This window comes from Sapajus apella, unplaced genomic scaffold (assembly GCF_009761245.1).
Source record: "Sapajus apella isolate SASKATOON/1434 unplaced genomic scaffold, GSC_monkey_1.0 scaffold59, whole genome shotgun sequence".
In the NCBI taxonomy this organism is placed as follows: domain Eukaryota; kingdom Metazoa; phylum Chordata; class Mammalia; order Primates; family Cebidae; genus Sapajus; species Sapajus apella.
In genome coordinates, this window is record NW_022436999.1 from 3,100,339 (window position 1) to 3,119,369 (window position 19,031).

Here is a 19,031-nt window from a genome sequence, read left to right on the forward strand (position 1 = left end):
GTGGGAATTACTTCTCAGCATCCTGACTAAAAATATCCCTAGTCTTACCTGCCCCACAGAGGCACATTGCTCAGGAATCTGCAGGTAGAGGAAGAAACAGGATAGCTCTATCTTGCACTTTTCCTTGCCTCTTGGTCCTACTGTCCTTGGTGAACACAGGGAAGGCAGAAGGGGGCTGCAGCTTGCCCCACAGTCAAGTGTGAGCTCAGACCTCCCTCTTCCCATGCCAGACTGGGGGCTCTCTGCTGGAGGCAAGGTCAACCCTAAACCTCCGAGTGAAGTCCTGCAGGGACAAATGCCTGCCTTATTTCTCTTCCCCAAATCCCAGAAGCCTATTCAGGCCTCAGCAAAGTGGTGGCTTTTAATAAGAACCTTAACTGCTCTTTTGCACTCACTGCTGGTTGGAACTTCCACCAGGGCCCAAGCTGGACAGGTAGGAGGCAGCTGCAGTTCTAACACTTCAAGTAAGGCAGCGAGCAGTGAGCTGAACTCCAGGTCTGGAGTCAGAAAATCTAAGGATGACTCCTGCTCTGCCCTTTCAGCTGGGTTGCCCCAGCAAGTCACTGAACTCTTGAGTCTGAGTCCACACTTAGGAAATAGAACAGTGATGCCTGTGTCACTGGGTTGTGGTATTCCATACGTATGACAGGGCCTGTATATGCAGCAGCCAGTGCCTGGCACATGGTAAGCATGCAGTGAACCACCTGTCCTCTCTTCTCAGCTTTGAGGAAGGACCAGCCCTGGATGAGGAGGGGCCTGTGTGACCATATTCTAGGACTTAGACCTTGTCCCAGGAAAGCCTAGCTGGAGAAAATGCTGGAGGAGAGTTTTACAAGAGGAATTCTCTTCTGTTCACCTGCAAAGGTGAGGGGGCAGAGTGTGGCACAAGGAATCTGGAGAAGGTTCTCAAGGGGGTGGTTGAGGAGGTCATTTCCAGGGACAGTTGTGTGTGCAGAGAGGAAAAAAGGAAAAGAGGCTGGTCGTGCAAGAGAAACCCCAGAACCTCCATCCCTGCTGCTACTCCTCGTCCGGGAGTTCTCCAGCTCTGCAAACCAGACCTGCAGCCTCAGCCAGAGTACACACCCCACACAACTGGGGCACAGACTGAAAATCCCCACTAGAGTCTGCTCCCCACCTATGGCTACATCTCAGCCTGGCGTCTGGTCATCTGGATGGCAGCAATGTACGCACTTTCAACAGCCTGAAGCCGTGGAATAGGCTCCTCCCGCAGCCCTGTCCCCAAAGCTCTGTCAGCGACATTCCCGATGTTCCAGTGAGAGGAAGGGAGTGGCAATCGGGGAGGGGCATCCGGTGGGGCAGATGCGTGGGTGGAGGTAAGAGGAAGAATTACAGAGAGTGCACTAACACTGTGAGCAAGGGAGTCCCCTCTCTAAGTGCAGTACCACCCAGTGACCACGTTCAGGACCCCTGCTCAGTTCATCATTGGCAGCACCTCAGATATCCTTGGATGGAAGTGGAGGGACCCCAGGCCAGGGAAACGAACTAAGCTTTCTAGGAAATCAAGCCTTTTCATTAGAGGAAACCACCCAAAGAAAGAGGCAACAGCCACCAAGCTTTACCCATTTTTATTTTTTATAAAACAAGCTACAAATAGTCTCCCTCTCTCCTTCACAAAGGAAAACCACACAACATTGCCTACACACATGATCCTGTGGGAGACAAGAAGCCTGGGAGATCGTGTAGGTCCCGAACATCTATAGGCAGGCGCCATCTCCAGGTGCACATGCTTCCTCCAGGCCTGAAAGTGAGGCCAGAGTCTTCCTGCAAGGCCCATCCAGCTCCAGCACGTTGAGTTCTCTCACTGGGGCTAACAGGAGGAGGCTTCCTCTCCACCTTGCCACGTCGTGGCGGGGCCCCCTGTCATTCCTGAAACAACCTCTAGGACTTTCTCCAGGATAGCAGGGACCTCCTCCAGCCTGAGACTCCATCAGAGTATGTCCTGAAAAGGCTGTGCTCCTCCCGCAGGGGCAGTGCCTCTGGTGCCAATGCCTTCCAGACCCGGAAGAGGATACACAGTCTGCCAAGGTGGAGGCACTTGGCAGGGATGGAATACAAGATGAGGCCAGATTTGCAAGGGTGAGCCGGTAAGGGCACCAGTCCAGGGCTACCTGACCTCCCTCACTGCCACCAAAGCTGCTCATGGGAAGAGGCACTAAGGGCCACTTGCTGCTCTGTCTGAGGGCCACTTGAATGGGCACAGCACCTGGGCAGAGGAAGCTGTGCCTCGAACCCGAAGGCCGGGCAACCCACACTGGAGTCCTGGGAAGATGCCTGTGATGCCTGTGGAAAGCTGGGCGGGGATTTCCCCGTAGCTGGGTTATCACTCCTGCCCTTCTGGGGGAGGCAGAATAGGAAACCCAACATCAGTTTTACTGCTGGAATTAGCTTAAAGCCTGGAAACCCATAAGAAAACTTGAGGGAACAGGAAGAATGTCGGTATTGGGTTTAAAATAAAAAACAATGAAACAACTATAATGTTACCAACAGGGTGACTGACACCACCCCCAACCCACCCACTCGGCCTGTGAGGGCCACCAGGACAGCGGGAGATGGAGGAGAGGAGAGATCACACCTGGTTCTGCCCCCAGTGCTGAGACAGCTGCGTCTCTGGGAGCCTCACTGGTAGGTTTGCAGGGAGGTGAAGTTCCCGTTGGCGCTGCACCCCTCATGCAGGCTTTCTGTCCTGTCCTCTCCCCTGCTTAGATATTAAACACCTGCTTTTTAAAAGGCCCTGCTGTGTGTCTTTCTCTTCTTTGCCTCCCCTCTCATGCTTTATACAGAGTAGATGCATGGATGAAAATGTTTCGAGTTATGTAATGCAAATCCTTTGTGGATAATTTGCTCAGAGGGTCACTAAGATACTGGTACAACCACCAACGCTGGGTCCTCTGGGGGTCTGGAGAGCAGGAACACATGGACCCTGTGAGAGCTGGTACCTGTGAGGCTTTCATGAGATCTGGACTCCCTTCCTCTCCAAGGGCACTTTCATCTCTCCTCAGCCCGACCTCACTGCGCAGGCCAAGGGCCAAGTGACTTGTCAATTTTGACAACTAATGGTATGCGGCGATGCAATCCTCCCACTAGAAAAGAACTCATGGAGTCCGCAGTACAATTGCAGGACTCCCCTCTCTTTATACACAAGGGTCAGTCTCCAAACAGAAGTTTAGCAGGCCCCGGATGGAGTCCTGGGTTTCAGAAAGCTGGACTATGTGTCCAGGGCGCCTTCCAGCCACAGCAGGGAGAGGGAGACAAATAAACAGCAATGCCAACGCCTGTACAAAAGAACTATACAATTTACATATATATTTATATACAGCACATAAATCTCTTCTCAGCCTCAACAACACCCTCCCCCACCCCCACAGAACCCCCTAAAAGTTGTCAGTAGCAGATCCAAAAACTTACAATAAGAGAGAGAATAAAGTCTTTCCCTTTACTTTCCCCACTGTGGTATTAGATATTGGTGTTTTAAAATGAAACAAAAAACAAAACACGCAAATAAGAGTTATTAAAAGTGCAAACATGGTGGGCACCACTTATGTTACATGGGATGTGGCCGGGCCATGGGCAACGCTGAAGGTTAGGTGTCTGGTGGTCCATTCTGTCTCCTGGACTCTCCACCTGCCTTTAGGTTTTCTGCTCCTTAGACAAGGCGTCCTACTGAGAAGAGGAAGGAGAATGCAAAAAAAAAAAAAAAGAAAAAAAAGAAAAGAAAAGTTGGGGGAGATATAAGCAAGAAGTTAGAGCTAGGTTTGTGAGAAATCCAATTATGTCCATCAATTTCCCCACTAGGGCAGCCTTTTCCACCTGCTGCAGCTATGAGGCTAGGTGGGGCACAGGTCGCCAGGACTTGCAGATGAGCGTGTTTTACCAGCCTGTCCTTTGCCACTACGAGGCACCACCACAACAACCGAAATAAGTCTGGCATTGGAGAGAACGAGGCTTTGCCTAGGAAGCGTGGGTTGCAGGGTGTGCACTCTGTTCAAATCACGCTACTCTCACATGCCAGCCTTTCAACCTGGGCAGGGGTGGAAATGGCAGGGGTGTGCTTACAGGTGGGGATGGCAGAATCTCCTGGGCACTAACCCAATATTTCTCTCATGTCCTCAGCAAACAACTTGAAAATGGGAGCCTAAGTTACCTGGCCAATCCCTTCACCCCTGCTGCACTACCAAAGCCTCATGAGGGGGTTCACAGAGGAAACAGGGGAGCCCAGAAAGGGCCAACTTACTGAATGGGTTTGTGCCTGCTCATTTTCCCTGGGGAAACTGCCAAGGCTACCACCTGCAACAAACCAGGAACATGTGACACCAAGGGCCTTGACCCCGAGAACTGGCACCTTCTCCCATATCCTGGGTCCCTGTCCCCTCTGACCCCCAGAATAAAGAGCAGAGTTGGGAAAGAGCAAAGAGGTGGTGTGGCTCTGCTTTCTGCTCTGTGGGCATCTATGGACCCAGGTGAACTTATTACTGGCCAATGCCTTTACACAAAGTCCCTTTTCCATAAGGCTGGCTCCTGCTGGGCACCTCCTTGCAATCCCTCAGCTGTCCACTAAGAAGCGCTCTGGTGCTGATGCACATGGGCAGAACCGTCCCAGGTCTTGATTTTCTAAGTCACAGAATGTCAGAGTAGAAGGAATCCAGCAGTGGCTCAGAGCAGATGAGCGACTTACACAAAGTCCAGGCTCATTCTGCTGACACCCACGTCTCCCCACGAGGGTCCGAGCCATTGTGGAAACTGCCATGCCTGCTCCAGCAGGACCTGGTCTCCTGAAAAGGAGCAGGGAGCTGGGGGCAAGCACATTAAGAGCTGAGCCTGCCCTGGGATGCTTAGGGCCACGTGACTCTGTGCATGCTCCTGAACCTCTCTGGGTCGGTCTACAGCCTGGGAGCTAGAACCACAGCTGCACTGCTCCTGCTCTGCCTCCTTCACAGAATTGCCTTGAGGATCCACTGAATTCATGGAGGAGGAGAAAGGGCTTTGAGGAGTGCACAGTGCTGCAGAACCCAAGCCCAGCTCCATGTCCCCTGGGTTATGCCAATATTCTTTATCACTGGAGAAAGAGAGACAGGACATGGGGTAGACTGGGCAGGGGGTGGATATCGGTTTACCTTATTTTACAGAGGAGGACATGAACTCTGAAAGAGAGTGACAGGCCCAAGGCAGGCAGGTGGGAAGTGGCAGAGCCAGGCTGCTGACTTCAAATCCCACCTTTCCTCCATTCCCTCCAGAGCCACTTCTCTCCATGCCAAGTAGAAATGTCAGCACATCAAAAAAGGAGGCACACAGCAGTCCTGCCCACCAATCTGAGAGGTATGAAGTGAAATGGACAGCCAGCCAAAACCAGCTCTCTTTCGCAGTGGCTTATGTGCTAATCCTGTTACCTAAGTCCGATCACTTAATACTCAGAGCGACTTTATTTGAAAATGATAAAATTATCTCCATCTTAGGATGATGAAACTGAGGCTTGGAGATGTCAGATAACCCACCCAGGATGGCACAGCTTCCATGTGGCAAAGCGAATTCCGACCCAGCTAGCTGCCTCCAGTATCATGCTCCAAGCTGCCAGGGAGGACTGGGGAGAAGAAGGCTGAGCCCCAGGCAGGTGACATCCTCAGACAAGGCAAAAGAAGAGCTGGTAGCTCTGAGAAATGAAGGCACTAGACCCCACCCCACCTGCCTCACAGGATGGTGACAATGATCCCAGTGAAGGTGCTTTATAAATTGGGAAAGTTAAGAAAGAGGCATGTTATGCAGAGAATTCAGCTCTCCAGGGAGGAGTCTGGCTGGTAAAATATCTGTGTTCAAGTGCTATTTCCAAAAATTCAGTCCCTTGGACCCAAAACTCGGCTGGTCCCCAAGCGCTGCATCCTTCCCCCAGCTGGCTTCTGCCCCCACCTAGCATGCAAGCCCCTTGCAACCCACCAGGGGGCACCGCACGACACCGGATGGAGGACCAAGGCGTAGGCTCTGCTCCCAAGCCGCCGCACATCATCCACCCCAGGGGTTTTTCTGCCACCTCGCAGAGCAGAGGGATGGAGGAGGCAATTCTCAAAGTCACGCTTTCAGCCCCTGGACATGTTCCTCTACTGCTACCAATTTCTTTTGTGCCTTCACTGTGTACCAGGTACCATGCTAAATTCTCCACACACATTATCTGGTTAAATCCTCACCAAATCATTGAGGCAGGTACTATCTTTTCCACTTTGCAAATGGGGAAATGGAGGCTTAGAGAGTTTAGGTAACTTGCCAAGGGTTACAGACCCGGCAGGTGGCAGAGCTGGGATTAAAATCAAGCCAGGCCCGTCTGACCTCAGGGCCTCTGCTCTTTCTCCAGCCCCCACTTGTGCCTGATCATGGTCTCCCAGGCTGCTCCTGGGCCTCCCAACAGTGGAACGGCAACCCACAGGCACTGCCTGCCTGGAAACTGTGGGCTTCCCAGCTCAGGTTGCTAGTGGCACCCTCACCCCCTGCAACACCTTCTACTCCTGCTCACACTGCTCTCAGGCCAGTCTGCCCCCCTCCCAACTTCCCCGGACTCCCCACTGGCCACTCTCTTGGCTTCCCCAGGCAAGCAACACTGGCCTGCTCACACAAGGCGACATCTTCAAACGTTCTGGGGTCCTTCTTATGGAGGGGACAGAAGTCTGGCCCAGGAATCCTGAGGCTGGGCCAAGTGCCAGCAGTGGTGGTACCTCACATGTACCCTTGAGCAAATTGCTACCCCTCTCTCGGCTAGTCTTGACCCCTAGATTGCAAAGTGGACTAGAGAACCCAAGGAGCCTTCTAGCTCTGGACTGCATGGGTCTATTGCAGTGTGTCCTGTGGTGTGTATTGAAAGGGAGAGTGGGGACAGAGGAATCCTTTCTGCCTCTCCATAGGCTTTAAGTCTACTCAGCCTCCACTTCACCCCATCCCATTGATCGATCCTATATATTCTCAGTGTTCTACTCTCCCTCACTCCATCACGCACATACGCAGACACACGCACATACACAGACATACGCACAATGCATGCGCACGTACGTATAGATATGCACACACAGCCATACTTAAAGACACATTTGTAGCCCATGTACAGACACAGACATGTACACTCAGACCTACCCAGAGAGACATGCACAAACAGACACGTGCATATACATGCAGAGACATGTCACAGACACGGGCTCTCTGGGTAGACTTTCAACCAGGCAATGTGTTCAGGGGTCAACAGTAATTCCAAAGCTCTCCGGTCTTTATAGTCCTACCTTTGAGGTGGGGGCTTCAAGAGGGTGTATTGGGCTAAGAAGAATGACAGTTGCATTCCAAAGCACCCTAGGGGCCTCCGTAGGCAAAGCTTTGAGGATAACTGAAACTAACACTTGTTCCTAGCTGAGCCTGGGTTGAGAAGGAACATCCAGATGACCAGTGATCTCTAAATGCTACAATCCAGTTCACAGTTTTCTCTGGATGCTTCTGTCAGGTCCTATGTGTCAGCTGAGACTGACAGACACCTGGCGCCTGGAAAGGCTTCAGAGGAAGGCTAGGAGGGCTCCCTGAGCTCGGTGGACTTGAGGTCACCACACTCAGCCATTGTTTGACTTCTGTGTGCTGTGCAGACCAGGACTAGCAGCACGGGAAGGGGGCAGAAAGCAGGGTCAGAACAGAGCATCGTCGCTCAGCCCAGGAGTGCTCGTGGTATGCCTGGGGTCTACATGAACACTGGATAGTCTCTTCCCGATATTGGCCATCTGCTGTGCTCTGCAAAAGGACCACAAATTCCAAGTGTGTCAGAGCATAATGTCACCAGAAGGGGCAACCCCTTCATCCATTCATTCCTTCACTTATTCATTCGTTTCACAAGGACTTAATGAACTACTAGATGCCATGTACTGTGCTAGAGGTTAGAAACTGAGAGAGAGAGGTAACTGGAAGAGTAAAGTGCAATACAGTGTGACAAGTGCTACTGAGAGAGGCAATCATCTTACGAAGAACGCTAATATTAAACTGAGTTATTTCAATGTCTCAGGCACTATGGGAAATGCTTTCACTCACTGCCCCATTTAATCAGCACAACAGTCCTGTGAGATAGACTCTAGCATTATTCCCATTAGACAGATGAAGAAACTGAAATGCAGAGTGGGTCAGTCATTTGTACTGAACTGAAATCCAAAATGCTCCCAAATCCAAAACCTTTTAAGTGCTGACATGATGCTCAAAAGACATGCTCACTGGAGCACGTCGGATTTCAGATTTTGTGGGTTTGGGATGCTCAACCAGAACGTGTACTGTAAATATTATAAAATCTGGAAAAGTTCCAAACACTTCTGGTCCCAAGCATTTCGGATAAGGGACACTCAAGCTGCACGTGGTGAAAGAGCAAGACCGGGCAGAGGCAGGGTTTGAACCATGACATTACTGAGTCCTGGAGACTCAGAGTACCATGGGAACAGAGAAGCATCCTCATCAGACAGGCATGCCCGGAGTGATGAAGTCACACAGCAGTAAGCCTCAGAACGAAGGCCACAAACAGCCATGGAGGGCGCAGGTCCCAAGCCCAGGTTCCTATGGGAACCCATCCATTTCCCATGCTACTCTTTGGGTTTACACTGACAACTGAGGAAGAATGAAAAGGCCTTTTTGTCTTCTTCTGCTAAACTCTCTCCCTGGGTAATCTCATCTTTTCCAAAACTTTCATTTCAAATAAGTCAGCATCACCCAAATCTGCATCTTCAGACCCTTCGCCTGCATTACAGAGCCACTCATCCTTCACGTGCGTCCAACTCAACATGTCCAAACCATACTTGGGTCTCCCCCAACCCTCTACACCTAACCTGCTCTTCCTTCCATGTTATGCATCTCAGTGAGCAGACCTGCCTCCAGCAGCACAAACTCACCTTTGCCCCATACCCAACTTGATCTCCAATCTCCCATTTCTCTCCATCCCCCTCATGCTGCTGTGTTTTCATAACCTGGCCCCCCATCGCTCTAGCCTGGACTGTGCCATGCCTCCTACTGGGTGACCCTGCGTTGCTCATTTCCAATCCATGTCCCGCCCTGCAGCCAGAATACTTTTTAAAGAAAAACTGATACTATCAATTCTGATTGAACCCCTTCAGCAGCTTTCCACTACCCTCATAAAGTCTAAACTCTTTCACTTGAATTTAAAAACTCTCCAACTTCACCTTGCCTCTTGTCACCACCCCGGCTCTTCCTATCACTGTTAAAATACTCATTTCAGTCACATATACATCCTTCAGCTCATTGAAAACTGTTTCCTCGCCTCCAGAGCTTCACTCCTCGTCTGCCTCAGCTTAGAACCCTCTTAGTCTCCTGACCCGTCTGCTTGGCCACCTCCTACTCATGTTTCCAGTATTGGGTTAGACCATGGGTTGGCAAATTTATCTGCAAGAGACTAGATAGTAAATATTTTAGGCTTTGTAGGCCAGGTACAGTCCCTGTTATATAGTCTTCTTTCGTAAAAATCTTACAGATCTTTACAAATGCAAAAAACATTCTTAGTTCACGGGCTGTACAAAAGCAGGCTGCAAACTGGATGGAGCATTCAGGCCTTTGCTTGCTGAGCCCTGGTTTAGGCATCACTTCCTTCACAAAGGTTTCCAGGGCTGCCTGCTCCTTAGTGTCTTGGGTGTCCCTATATATGTTGCTACAATGCTCTGCACTTGCTCTACTGTGACAGAGATGATCAGCTGTTTGCCAGAATTCACACTGCCCTCTTCCTGGTTCCCTTCCCTAGTGACTGAGTTCTGGCCAGTGAATTAGGAGCAGGAATGTGTATCATTTCCAGGGCTGGCCCATATAACCCAGCCTTCCTAGTGACGAGTTCTGGCCAGTGAAATACCAGTGGAATGAGTGTCATTTCCAGTGAAATACCAGCAGGAATGAGGGTCATTTCCAGTGAAATACCAGCAGGAATGAGGGTCATTTCCAGTGAAATACCAGCAGGAATGAGTGTCATTTCCAGTGAAATACCAGCAAGAATGAGGGTCATTTCCAATGAAATACCAGTGAGAATAAGGGTCATTTCCAGTGAAATACCAGTAAGAATGAGGCTCATTTCCAGGACTGGCCCATAAAACTCCCTCACATGCACTGCTTCATGTCTCCTCCATCTGGTTGACTGAGGCTGGAGATGACCCCCAGAGTAACCTTGGAAGCCATATGATGAAGATGGGTCACTCTCAGCCTGGATCCCAGAGTGACTACAGAGAGCAATGCCTGCCCCTACCCCTTCCCCTACACACACACACACAAACACACACACACACACACACACACACCCTATAACATGTGACCATGCTGAACTATTACACGCACTAGACAAAAGTTTTCCACTGTGTTGAGCCATGATGCATGGGTCTACTTGTGACGGTAGCCTGGCCCACCCTAGCACACTCTCACAGCACTTACCACGGCGTATGTGAGTGCTTATTTAAGCTCTGTCTCTTGTGCAAGGATAGGGACCTTATCAGTCAATTCCACCATTGTCTCAAACATCTTGCATGAAGCATAGCACACTCCCAGCAAATAACTGTTGAATAGATGAGTAGCTGGGATCTCAAGTATCAGAGAGCCCTTGGTCCCATGCCTGGGTGGGAGCAAGTATTGAAAGGCCAGGAGCACAGGGAGAGGACTCACCTTCTTTGCTAACGCCCAGGCAGCCCTTCAGCTCAGGCAGTGAGATGACCTTGTCCTTGTTCAGGTCACAGTAGTCGGTGAAACGCCGGGCACATTTCTTGGGCTTGGCTTTCTTCTTCACATAGCGCTTGAAGGGCTTCATCTCCCGCTTGTTAATGTCATTGCTGCTATTGCTGTCCAGCTGGCTGAAATACCAATGCACCACTCGCTCCTCCAAGGTGTGGCTAGGGTCTGGCTCTGAGAACCTGGGCCATTGACAAACACCCCCACCCCAGAGAACACCACTCAGGATCTTGCAGGAACCATCAGCTCTGCCATGACTACTTCACAGAAGGTCAGGTAGAAACGGCTCCTCCAAGCCAAAGTCCACCCAGAGTGGCTCGGCCTGTGGCAGCATCAAGCCATCTCTGACTCAAATCCCAAGAATGGGAAATTCTTTTCTCGTGGCTCCCCAAGTGGATCCTTATTACATGAACATGTCTTGCCCTCTAACAGAGCCGGAAATGTTTTTGTACATGATGGATGCTCAAGACAAACTGACTTGATCTAATTCACTGAATAAACCAGAGCTGGAATCCAAATGGTCCTTCCCCTGGCCTAGCACTTACTGCAGACAAGCTGCTCATCACAGGTAAGCATGTGCCCTGGGATGTACATGACTCTGGGGAAGGTGCTCTGAGTATCCACCGCACACTCAGTGCCAGTCCGGGCCCTGGAGGGTGCACCCCTGGCCGAAGCGGCTCACTGGCTCTATGAGACAGAGCCACAAAGGTGAGAACAGTCATGACAACTGAATGTGGAGTGTGGGGTTCCCATGGTCCATCACTGCTGGACACCAGGGCAGCAGGAATTGAGAGAAGAGGGCAAGTGGGACAGACACAAACAGAAGCTCTAAAACTGGAAAAGCCTGGACCGCCTGGGGATGAGTCTCTCCAGCCTGAGGTTTTAGTCATGAGGTCTGGGGTGGGCCCAGGAAACCACCTATTCACCAACACCGCCAGGTGATTCTGCTCAGAAACACTGGACTAGAGTCACCAAGAACATTTCCTGGAGTCCAGAGGCGGTCACAACCATGTCTACCACAGCTCCCCATCAAGTCACAAGACCGACGTTTCCGTGTATGCAGTGGCCTACCCATCGATGTTATGTGCTTAGCTGTGTCCTATTTTCTCCCAAAAAGGAGTCAGGGTGATAACTATGATTTACAACTTTTTAAGCCAATAATGGGTTTATTATAGAGGGACTGACTGGATCACTACCAGGAGAATGGAACCCCACGAACCCCACGCTCCTTTTCCTGGGGCTGGGCACTGAGTGAATGTGATCGAGGCCCTTGTGCACTTCCCCTGGGGAAGTTGAATAAGGTTGAGGTTGGAAGTCCCACATTCACATCCTCAGTGTCCAGGACACTGGGACAGAGTGTGTGATACCAGAGGTCAGAAGCGGGGCAGAGGGCTCACTGTTCCACAGGGATCCTAGACCAGGGTTCAAGGCCCGTCTGCACATTCTGAAGCTGCTCCTGGCAGGAAAACTACTCAAAGCACTTGCCATGCCACCCTCTCTTCTCTGGGGTTTGCGAGGTTTCCAGAAAGAAGATCATCTCTGACCCTTCCCCTATGAACAAGTCTGCAAACTCCCTCCTCTTCAACCCATCCCAAGTAACCTCCAAATTCAGGTAAAAAGAAGCTACATTATGAGGGGAAAAAAAGCCAGTCATCCATCCCTGTTAGATGCCTATTCCTAATTAGGTGAATTTCAGTCTTGGGCAGGTACTCCGGGCATCCTGGACTGATTCCAGGAGGATGCAATTAGTGGATCTGCCAGGGGGACCTCATCCTGACAGCTTTAACTCAGAAAGTACCTGGCAGAAGGTGTGAGGAGCTGTGGAGAGCTGCCAGCTGCCTCTAACTCTTAGGAGACCTGCTTAGTCTGTCATGGAAACCAGGCTCAGGAGGTCTTTGAAACAGGCATGAAGTTATTCACTGCAGAACTCAGATTTTGTCACTGCCAGCATACACAGTGTTCTGGTGTTTTCCATCTTCCCCTATTTTACCTGCAATATTCACTCTTAGATGACCCCTGTGGTATATACCAGCTGCACAGGCAGAAATTTCTGTTGGGATGCTTTTGGTGCAGTTAGGGGAGTGACCCATTTGTCCCTGCCTTTCCCTAAACAGCATGGAGGACACAGGCTCTGAGGGAGAGACAGAAGGCCCCCAAGGAAGGAACTCGGTTCTCTCAGGCAATGGGGGAGGCACTGAGGGACCTTCCTGCTCAGCCCCCCGCCGCCAGGGAGCCATGAGAGTTCCAAGGCAAAGGCAGCTCTTCCTTTAACCTTTAGGCTCAGTATAGCGTAATGTCTACCTAGAGGCTGGAATAATAAAGGCTTAGTCGCTGAGACGGGAAGGGATGAGGTCATCCCACCCAGAGGCCCTGCCAGGGGAGGCGCGTCCCTCCAACACGTGTTTCTGGGGCTCCCGTCTGTCCAACTTTCAGCAGCTCCATTGATAGAGCTCCGCCACCCTCCTTTGGGCTATTTTGCAGCAAGAAGCAGTTCTTCTTCCTGACTTTACAACCTCCAAGAGTTTCCTTCCATGCCTGAGAGTGACCATCATCTGGCTCCTGCCCCTTTCCCTGCCTCTCTTCTGACTTTCCCTTCCTGCCATCTCCTTACCAGAAAGACATTTCGACTCTCTTCACCCCCATCAGGACCTCCCAGTGCAGGGAAACCATGGCTTCTGATTGCTGCCCACAACCCTGCCTGGCTCCCAGGTGAGCCACTGGGCTAAGATGTGCAGTGCTCACTACCTCGGGAGAGATACTTTGAGCCTCTCCAAGCAGTGCCTCTGGGCTCCCTCTAACACTGCCACGACCCAAAGCCTGCCCTGTGGGGCCTGAGGGTCCTGCTGCCTTCCTCCCTCCTTCCCAGCTAGCATGATACTCTCTGCTTCTGAACTCCTTTGGCTGCCAAAACAACCCCAAAACCCCCGAGTAAGAGAGCCCTACCTCTGCCTGTAAGCTGGATAGCCCTAGGGTCATCTTTGGAATCCAACACTTTGGCAAGGCTAAGCTCCAAGTACATTAATAGCAGAACTTTTCAGCTTTGAGTCCATGAAGGATTGTGGACCTTCTGAGAACCTACACAAAGATATAGGCTCTCTCTCTAGAGAAATGCACATACACAAAGAAGTCTGCAGATTTTAGGAGAGTAATGGACTCCCTAAAGCCCATTCAAAGTCCCTAGACTCAGGTTTAAAAAAAAGACAGAAACAAAACAAAACTCTTGATCTGGAGGAATGGAGGCTCTAGCCGTGGCCCAGGGAGAGTATTTAAGCACGATGCTTCGAGAAGATGGAGGGAGACAAACCACAGCAGCTGGGAGGGGTTCTGGGCTAGTTTCCCTATTTCCAACAAAACTATTGAAGGCAATGGATTTAAAAACTGTGTAAATCAAGTTCCAGGCCTGGCCACAGCCTTAAGTCACAGAGGACGTTGAGAGCAGGTACCCACCACGCTTTATCCAAGCTCTTGGCTAAGACTGGGATCAGCGGGAGAGCTGGCACAGCAGAAAGTGTGAGCAAAAGAAGACCCAAGAGGCCTCTGTTAATGGAACAGAATCTGATATTTTTCCTGGGGGAGTGCTGGATAGGCACGGAGTAGGGAGGCCTCCCCCAGAGCTTCAGGAGTCTCTCAGGCAGTCTTTGCTAGAGACTTTCCATCACAGTTAGACCCCCTCAATCACCCACCGACACCCTAACAGCAAAGCCATAGCCCAAGTCTTGCAACCTCCCCCTTCTCCTCCCAGCTCCAGGCTTACACCAGCCTCAGGCTCCCAACTGTTCTCACCCGAGCACACACATATTCCACTGGAGGTCAGGGCCGCTGAATTCAATGCTGCTCATCAGGCAAAGGCTGGGGACCTACGTTAGAGGGAGCGAGGGCTCCTTGGGATAAGTGTAACAGCACTCACTTGTCTACACTGCAGACTTCTCCATGGGTAACGTTCTACTTCTACTAAAAGGGCCCACTGGGTAGGTCGAATATCCAAGTTTCCTTGAATGTGGTAGGGAAAGACACACCCAAATGACACCAAATTCCAGATTTTAGAAGACTATGGTTCAGACAATATGAGCCAGACAACGCCGGTGTCTGCACTACCTCGGGGCTGTTTTTGTGGCTGTCCTGTTGACTTCTGCCCCCAGGGATGAGGAAACCTACTAGAGCCAAGTCCCTCCCGCAGCTGGCCCCACAAAGCCTCCTCCCAGTTTCAGAGGTGGCGCAGCCCACCCTTCTCCCGCAGCACTTTCAGTTTTGCTTCTGCAGCCTCAGCCCCGCCAGGCCTTGGCTGCAACGCACAGCTGGAGAGCCAGCTCCATTTACCACAAGGAAACCTGCTTTGGCCAAGATCTCAGGCCCAGTTCTGCTGTCCTAAGCAGTTTTAGAGAAGGTAAGGCGGGACGGCCTGGAGGCACTAGCCAAGCCAAGCAGACCAACTGAGCCCTGTCTGGAGTTGGGTCCAGGCCCCGCCAGCTGTGCGGGTGCGGCAGGGAAATGCCAAGTCAGCCACATTCCAGCCTCTTTCTTGCAAAGCCATCAACGGGCAACCACACTGGGCAGGAAGGAGGAAGCCACAGTACAGTCTCCCCTTGGGGGACCACGTGTAGGGCCAAGAGGCTCACATAGCCCCTCCTACCTCCCCTCAAAGTTGACTTTCCCTAGGTCAGAGTGGAGCCAGGAGAGGGTGTCCCTGCTCTAGAAGACTGTGCAGCTGAGATCTCAGAAATCTAACTTTGGGACTGATAAATGCTATGGGTGCTAGGGGAAGGCTGATCTAAGGAGGAGCATTGCCTCCTGGAGCTCTGGCCAGAGGAGCCAAAGGGATAGCTCACTCACCCAGAAAACATTCACCGAGAGGGGCTGTCACCCAGTGATATTTGCAAGGCGCCCCCTCCCATGCACCTGCCATAGGGTTTCCGCAGACACCCCATTCTACTCTGCCTATTTTTAGATCTTTGCAGCACTGCTTTTTGCTACTAAATCCAGCCAGAAAAGGAAGTAGATGGCTCCCACTCTTCCACTCCCTGCATCTAGCAAGTCTTGAAATTTTTATCGATTTCTTTGCAAAAGCTTCAGCAAATCGTCCCTTTCCCACATTCCATGTCCTCATCACCCTTCGCGCTGGCACCTGCTATCATCTTCCTGCCTGTTTCGCTCCTCTCCAATCCTGCTTCCACGGTGCCATCAGGATGACTCTGCAAAAATGCCCACCTAACCTGGCAGCCCCCTTCTGCTTTGCAGCATGATTCCAGGACCCGGCACCATCTGGGCTCTGTCCAGCTCTGCAGCCTCACCTCCTACCGGTCTCCATCCTGACTTCCAAACATAAACCATACTACTTCCTACAATTCCTTCTTCATGCCCTACCCTGTTCACACCTCACCACCCACATGGTCCCCTCTGCTGGAAGGCCCTTATCCCTGGTCCACCTAGGTCAGGCATTTTCCCATTTGTAAGTGAAGATGGGGCTCCACTGTTGCTCCCATGAAAAGCCTTTGCTGGCTTCCCCAGGGTCCCTGCAACACTTTCTCAGCCTCTACTATCCCACCAACTTTGCACTGCTGTCATATGGTTGTTCTAGATCTCCCCTCCAGGCCAGAAACTACGTCCTTTTCTTCAGATGCCCCAGAACCTGGCAGGAAGCTCATACCAGGAGCGGTTTGAAAGGTGAGAGTTGATGCAAAGCCAACATCTCCATGGCCGACAAGAAGTAGATTGGGAGGAAGACACCTTTTTTTCTGCACTATCCAAACATCTTTCATCCCTTTTTCCCACTGTCCCCAAGTGGGACTGTTTCCCTGGCCTCAGTTGATGTCCAACTTTAATTGCTAGAATCTGAGAGGATACAGGACGGATCAGATGTGGCTTCGTTAACCTCATGCCTGTAGCCCCAACTCTGCCTGAACTCCACAACCAAGGCCAAAACGCAGGAAGCCTGCGCTTCCAAATTGTCTCTGTCAGTCCTGTTCCAGACAAGCTACCTGACCTCCAGTTGCTCCATACCTCTGCTCTTCCATCAAACAAGAGGGATGACTGGCCAGGGTCTGTCTGCACAGCACCCCACCTCCCTGGGGCCCAGCCAGGGTGCCCAAGGGCCCTGGTTACAAAATAGCATCACAGGAAACTTGACCGCTGGCTCCAGCCTTACGCTTGGTCTTGAGATGGTCAGCAGACCCTCTGATGTGTGCCAGAAAGGGGTCTTCTCAAGACAGGGATCCATCCATCTATCCCCCATCCCTCTAGCTGTTTATTCATTTAACACGTTTGATTGAGCACCTAGCAGTGCCAGGCACTAGTCTAAGCTCTGGGAATACAGCAGAGAAGAAGACAGAAAATGTTTTTTCTCTCATAGAACTCAAATTCTTATAGGGTTTGGGGAGACAGATAATATATCAACAAGCCAGCAAAATATCAGACCGTGATATACACCAGGCTGAGTGATAAAAAGGGGTTCTGAGGTACAGGGTGAGCAGGCAGCTCCTGTAGATTGAGCGGTCCTTGAGAAGGTGACATTGAAATAGATAAGCAGGGGCCAGTCATGGGAAGATGGGGAACTGAATTCTAGGAGCAACTGACATAGAGGTCCTGGAACAGGCAAGAGCTTGACTTGTTTGAGGAACCAGAACTGAGGAGAACCAGTGCCTGGAACATAATGGTGGGAAGGAGAAGAATATGTGGGGAGAGGCGGGGCTGGCAAGATTGTCCTGAAGGGCCAGCCCCGGTCAGAGTTAGGGCTTTTGCTGAATATGGTGGGAAGATCTGGGACGGCCTTAAACCCTGTTACTACACTGGTAACCCTGGAGGCTCCCTTCCTGGATAGCAGTTTCTCTCTTTCTTTCCCTACCCACTTCCTTGATTTCTAAACTATTTCTCGGAGTATCTCGTCTGTCTTTTGATTAAAGTCCAGCCTTTAGGTAACATAACTACCAAAGGCAGTTCAAACCTTGCATTCCCATCGAAACCAAGCATGGTCAAGCTAATATGAGCTTAAAATGAAAAACATATTTTGGAACAATTTTTTTTTAGAAACTTCTTCCAATAGAATAGAAAAAACAGCCTCTTCCCTAAGGACACACTGGTATTTAAAAAATTATAAATTTCGTAGCTTTCCTTGCCTGTAAAAATCCCTTCTGCCTGCCATTTGAGGATAAGGCACAAATCCTGACTTTCCCTGGCAGCAGGGCCCATCTGCATCCCCCACCTGCAGCGGAGATCACTCAGTGCTCTCGGGAAAGCAACCAAGGGGCACTTGGAAGTCCTGCCTCCTTAGGACTCAGGCAGAACTGCAGGTGGGACCCCCAAGCTGGGGGCAGTGCCAGCAGCCTGCAGGGAAATGTAAGTGGGAAGCTCCCAGATCAGAAATGTTTAAGCCCATAACCCTCCTTTTTTCTTTTTCCCTCTCTTCTAAACATAAACATAAACGTAAAACATAAATCTCTCATGCCTGTTTTTGCATGAAACCACAGTTTTTTTTTTGGAGACGATGTCTCGCTCTGTTGCCCAGGCTGATGGGGTTTCACCACGTTAGCTAGGATGGTCTCCATCTCCTGACCTCCCGTCTTGGCCTCCCAAAGTGGGATTACAGGCATGAGTCACTACACCCGGACAACAACAGGTATTTTTTCATACTCTAAACACAAATAAATAGCATAAAGGTCAACAATGCAGAACATGCCTTTTCAAAATTCACCCTCGCCCCTCTTCTTGGAGATCCGAATGCCAGCCTCTCTGTCTCAGAGCCTGAGCGGCTGAGTGCCACAGGCTGCCTGGGGCAGCTCCCATCTGCGAGCCTGTCGGACTCTGTCTTCATCTTTCTCAGACTTAGTGCTGTGCTCCTCCTGGAGGAGGCCTGGCCCTCACCCACATGGGCGGCAGAAACAGAACCCCAGCCAGAAACCAGCCTCAGAGCTCACGGGACCATGGCGGGCTCAGGCAAGTACCCAACAAGCAGTTTCCAAAACGGGCAACCACGGCACTCACTTCTTTTCTTTTTTCTCCTTTTTTTTTTTAAAAAAATGTGTTTTGGTAAGAACACCAAACAGGAGATCTAGCCTGTTAACAAACGTCTGAGTGTAGAGCACTGTGCTGTGAACTCAAGGACAGTGTTGTGTAGCATCCCTGGGACTGCCTCATCTTGCTTTACTGAAACTTAATACTCATTGGTTAGTAACTCCCCAAAATCCCTGGCAACTGGCACTCTACTCTCTGCTTCTACATCTGACGGCCTCAGGTCCCTCGTGTACATGGAATCACGCAGCATCTGTGTTTGTGACTGCCTCATTCCACTTAGCGTAATGTCCTCAATATAACAG

At 50.9% G+C, this 19,031-nt stretch overlaps 1 protein-coding gene across 7 annotated transcripts in view; it reads right to left on the reverse strand.

Annotated features, from left to right (window-relative positions):
- SMOC1 (SPARC related modular calcium binding 1) overlaps window positions 1–19,031 on the reverse strand; it is a 158,412-nt gene that overhangs the window by 7,189 nt on the left and 132,192 nt on the right. For 2 of the 7 annotated variants that reach the window (XM_032245775.1, XM_032245774.1), the window contains exons 11-13: window positions 10,663–10,907; window positions 4,253–4,305; window positions 1,571–3,681 (exon numbers count right to left, since the gene is read on the reverse strand). In XM_032245775.1, coding sequence (XP_032101666.1) covers window positions 3,679–3,681; window positions 4,253–4,305; window positions 10,663–10,907 — 301 coding nt within the window. In that variant the 3' untranslated portion in view covers window positions 1,571–3,678. Of the gene's footprint in view, window positions 1–1,570; window positions 3,682–4,252; window positions 4,306–10,662; window positions 10,908–19,031 lie in introns of those variants that run through there. The other 5 variants (XM_032245780.1, XM_032245777.1, XM_032245779.1 and 2 more) reach the window with 3 other exon arrangements.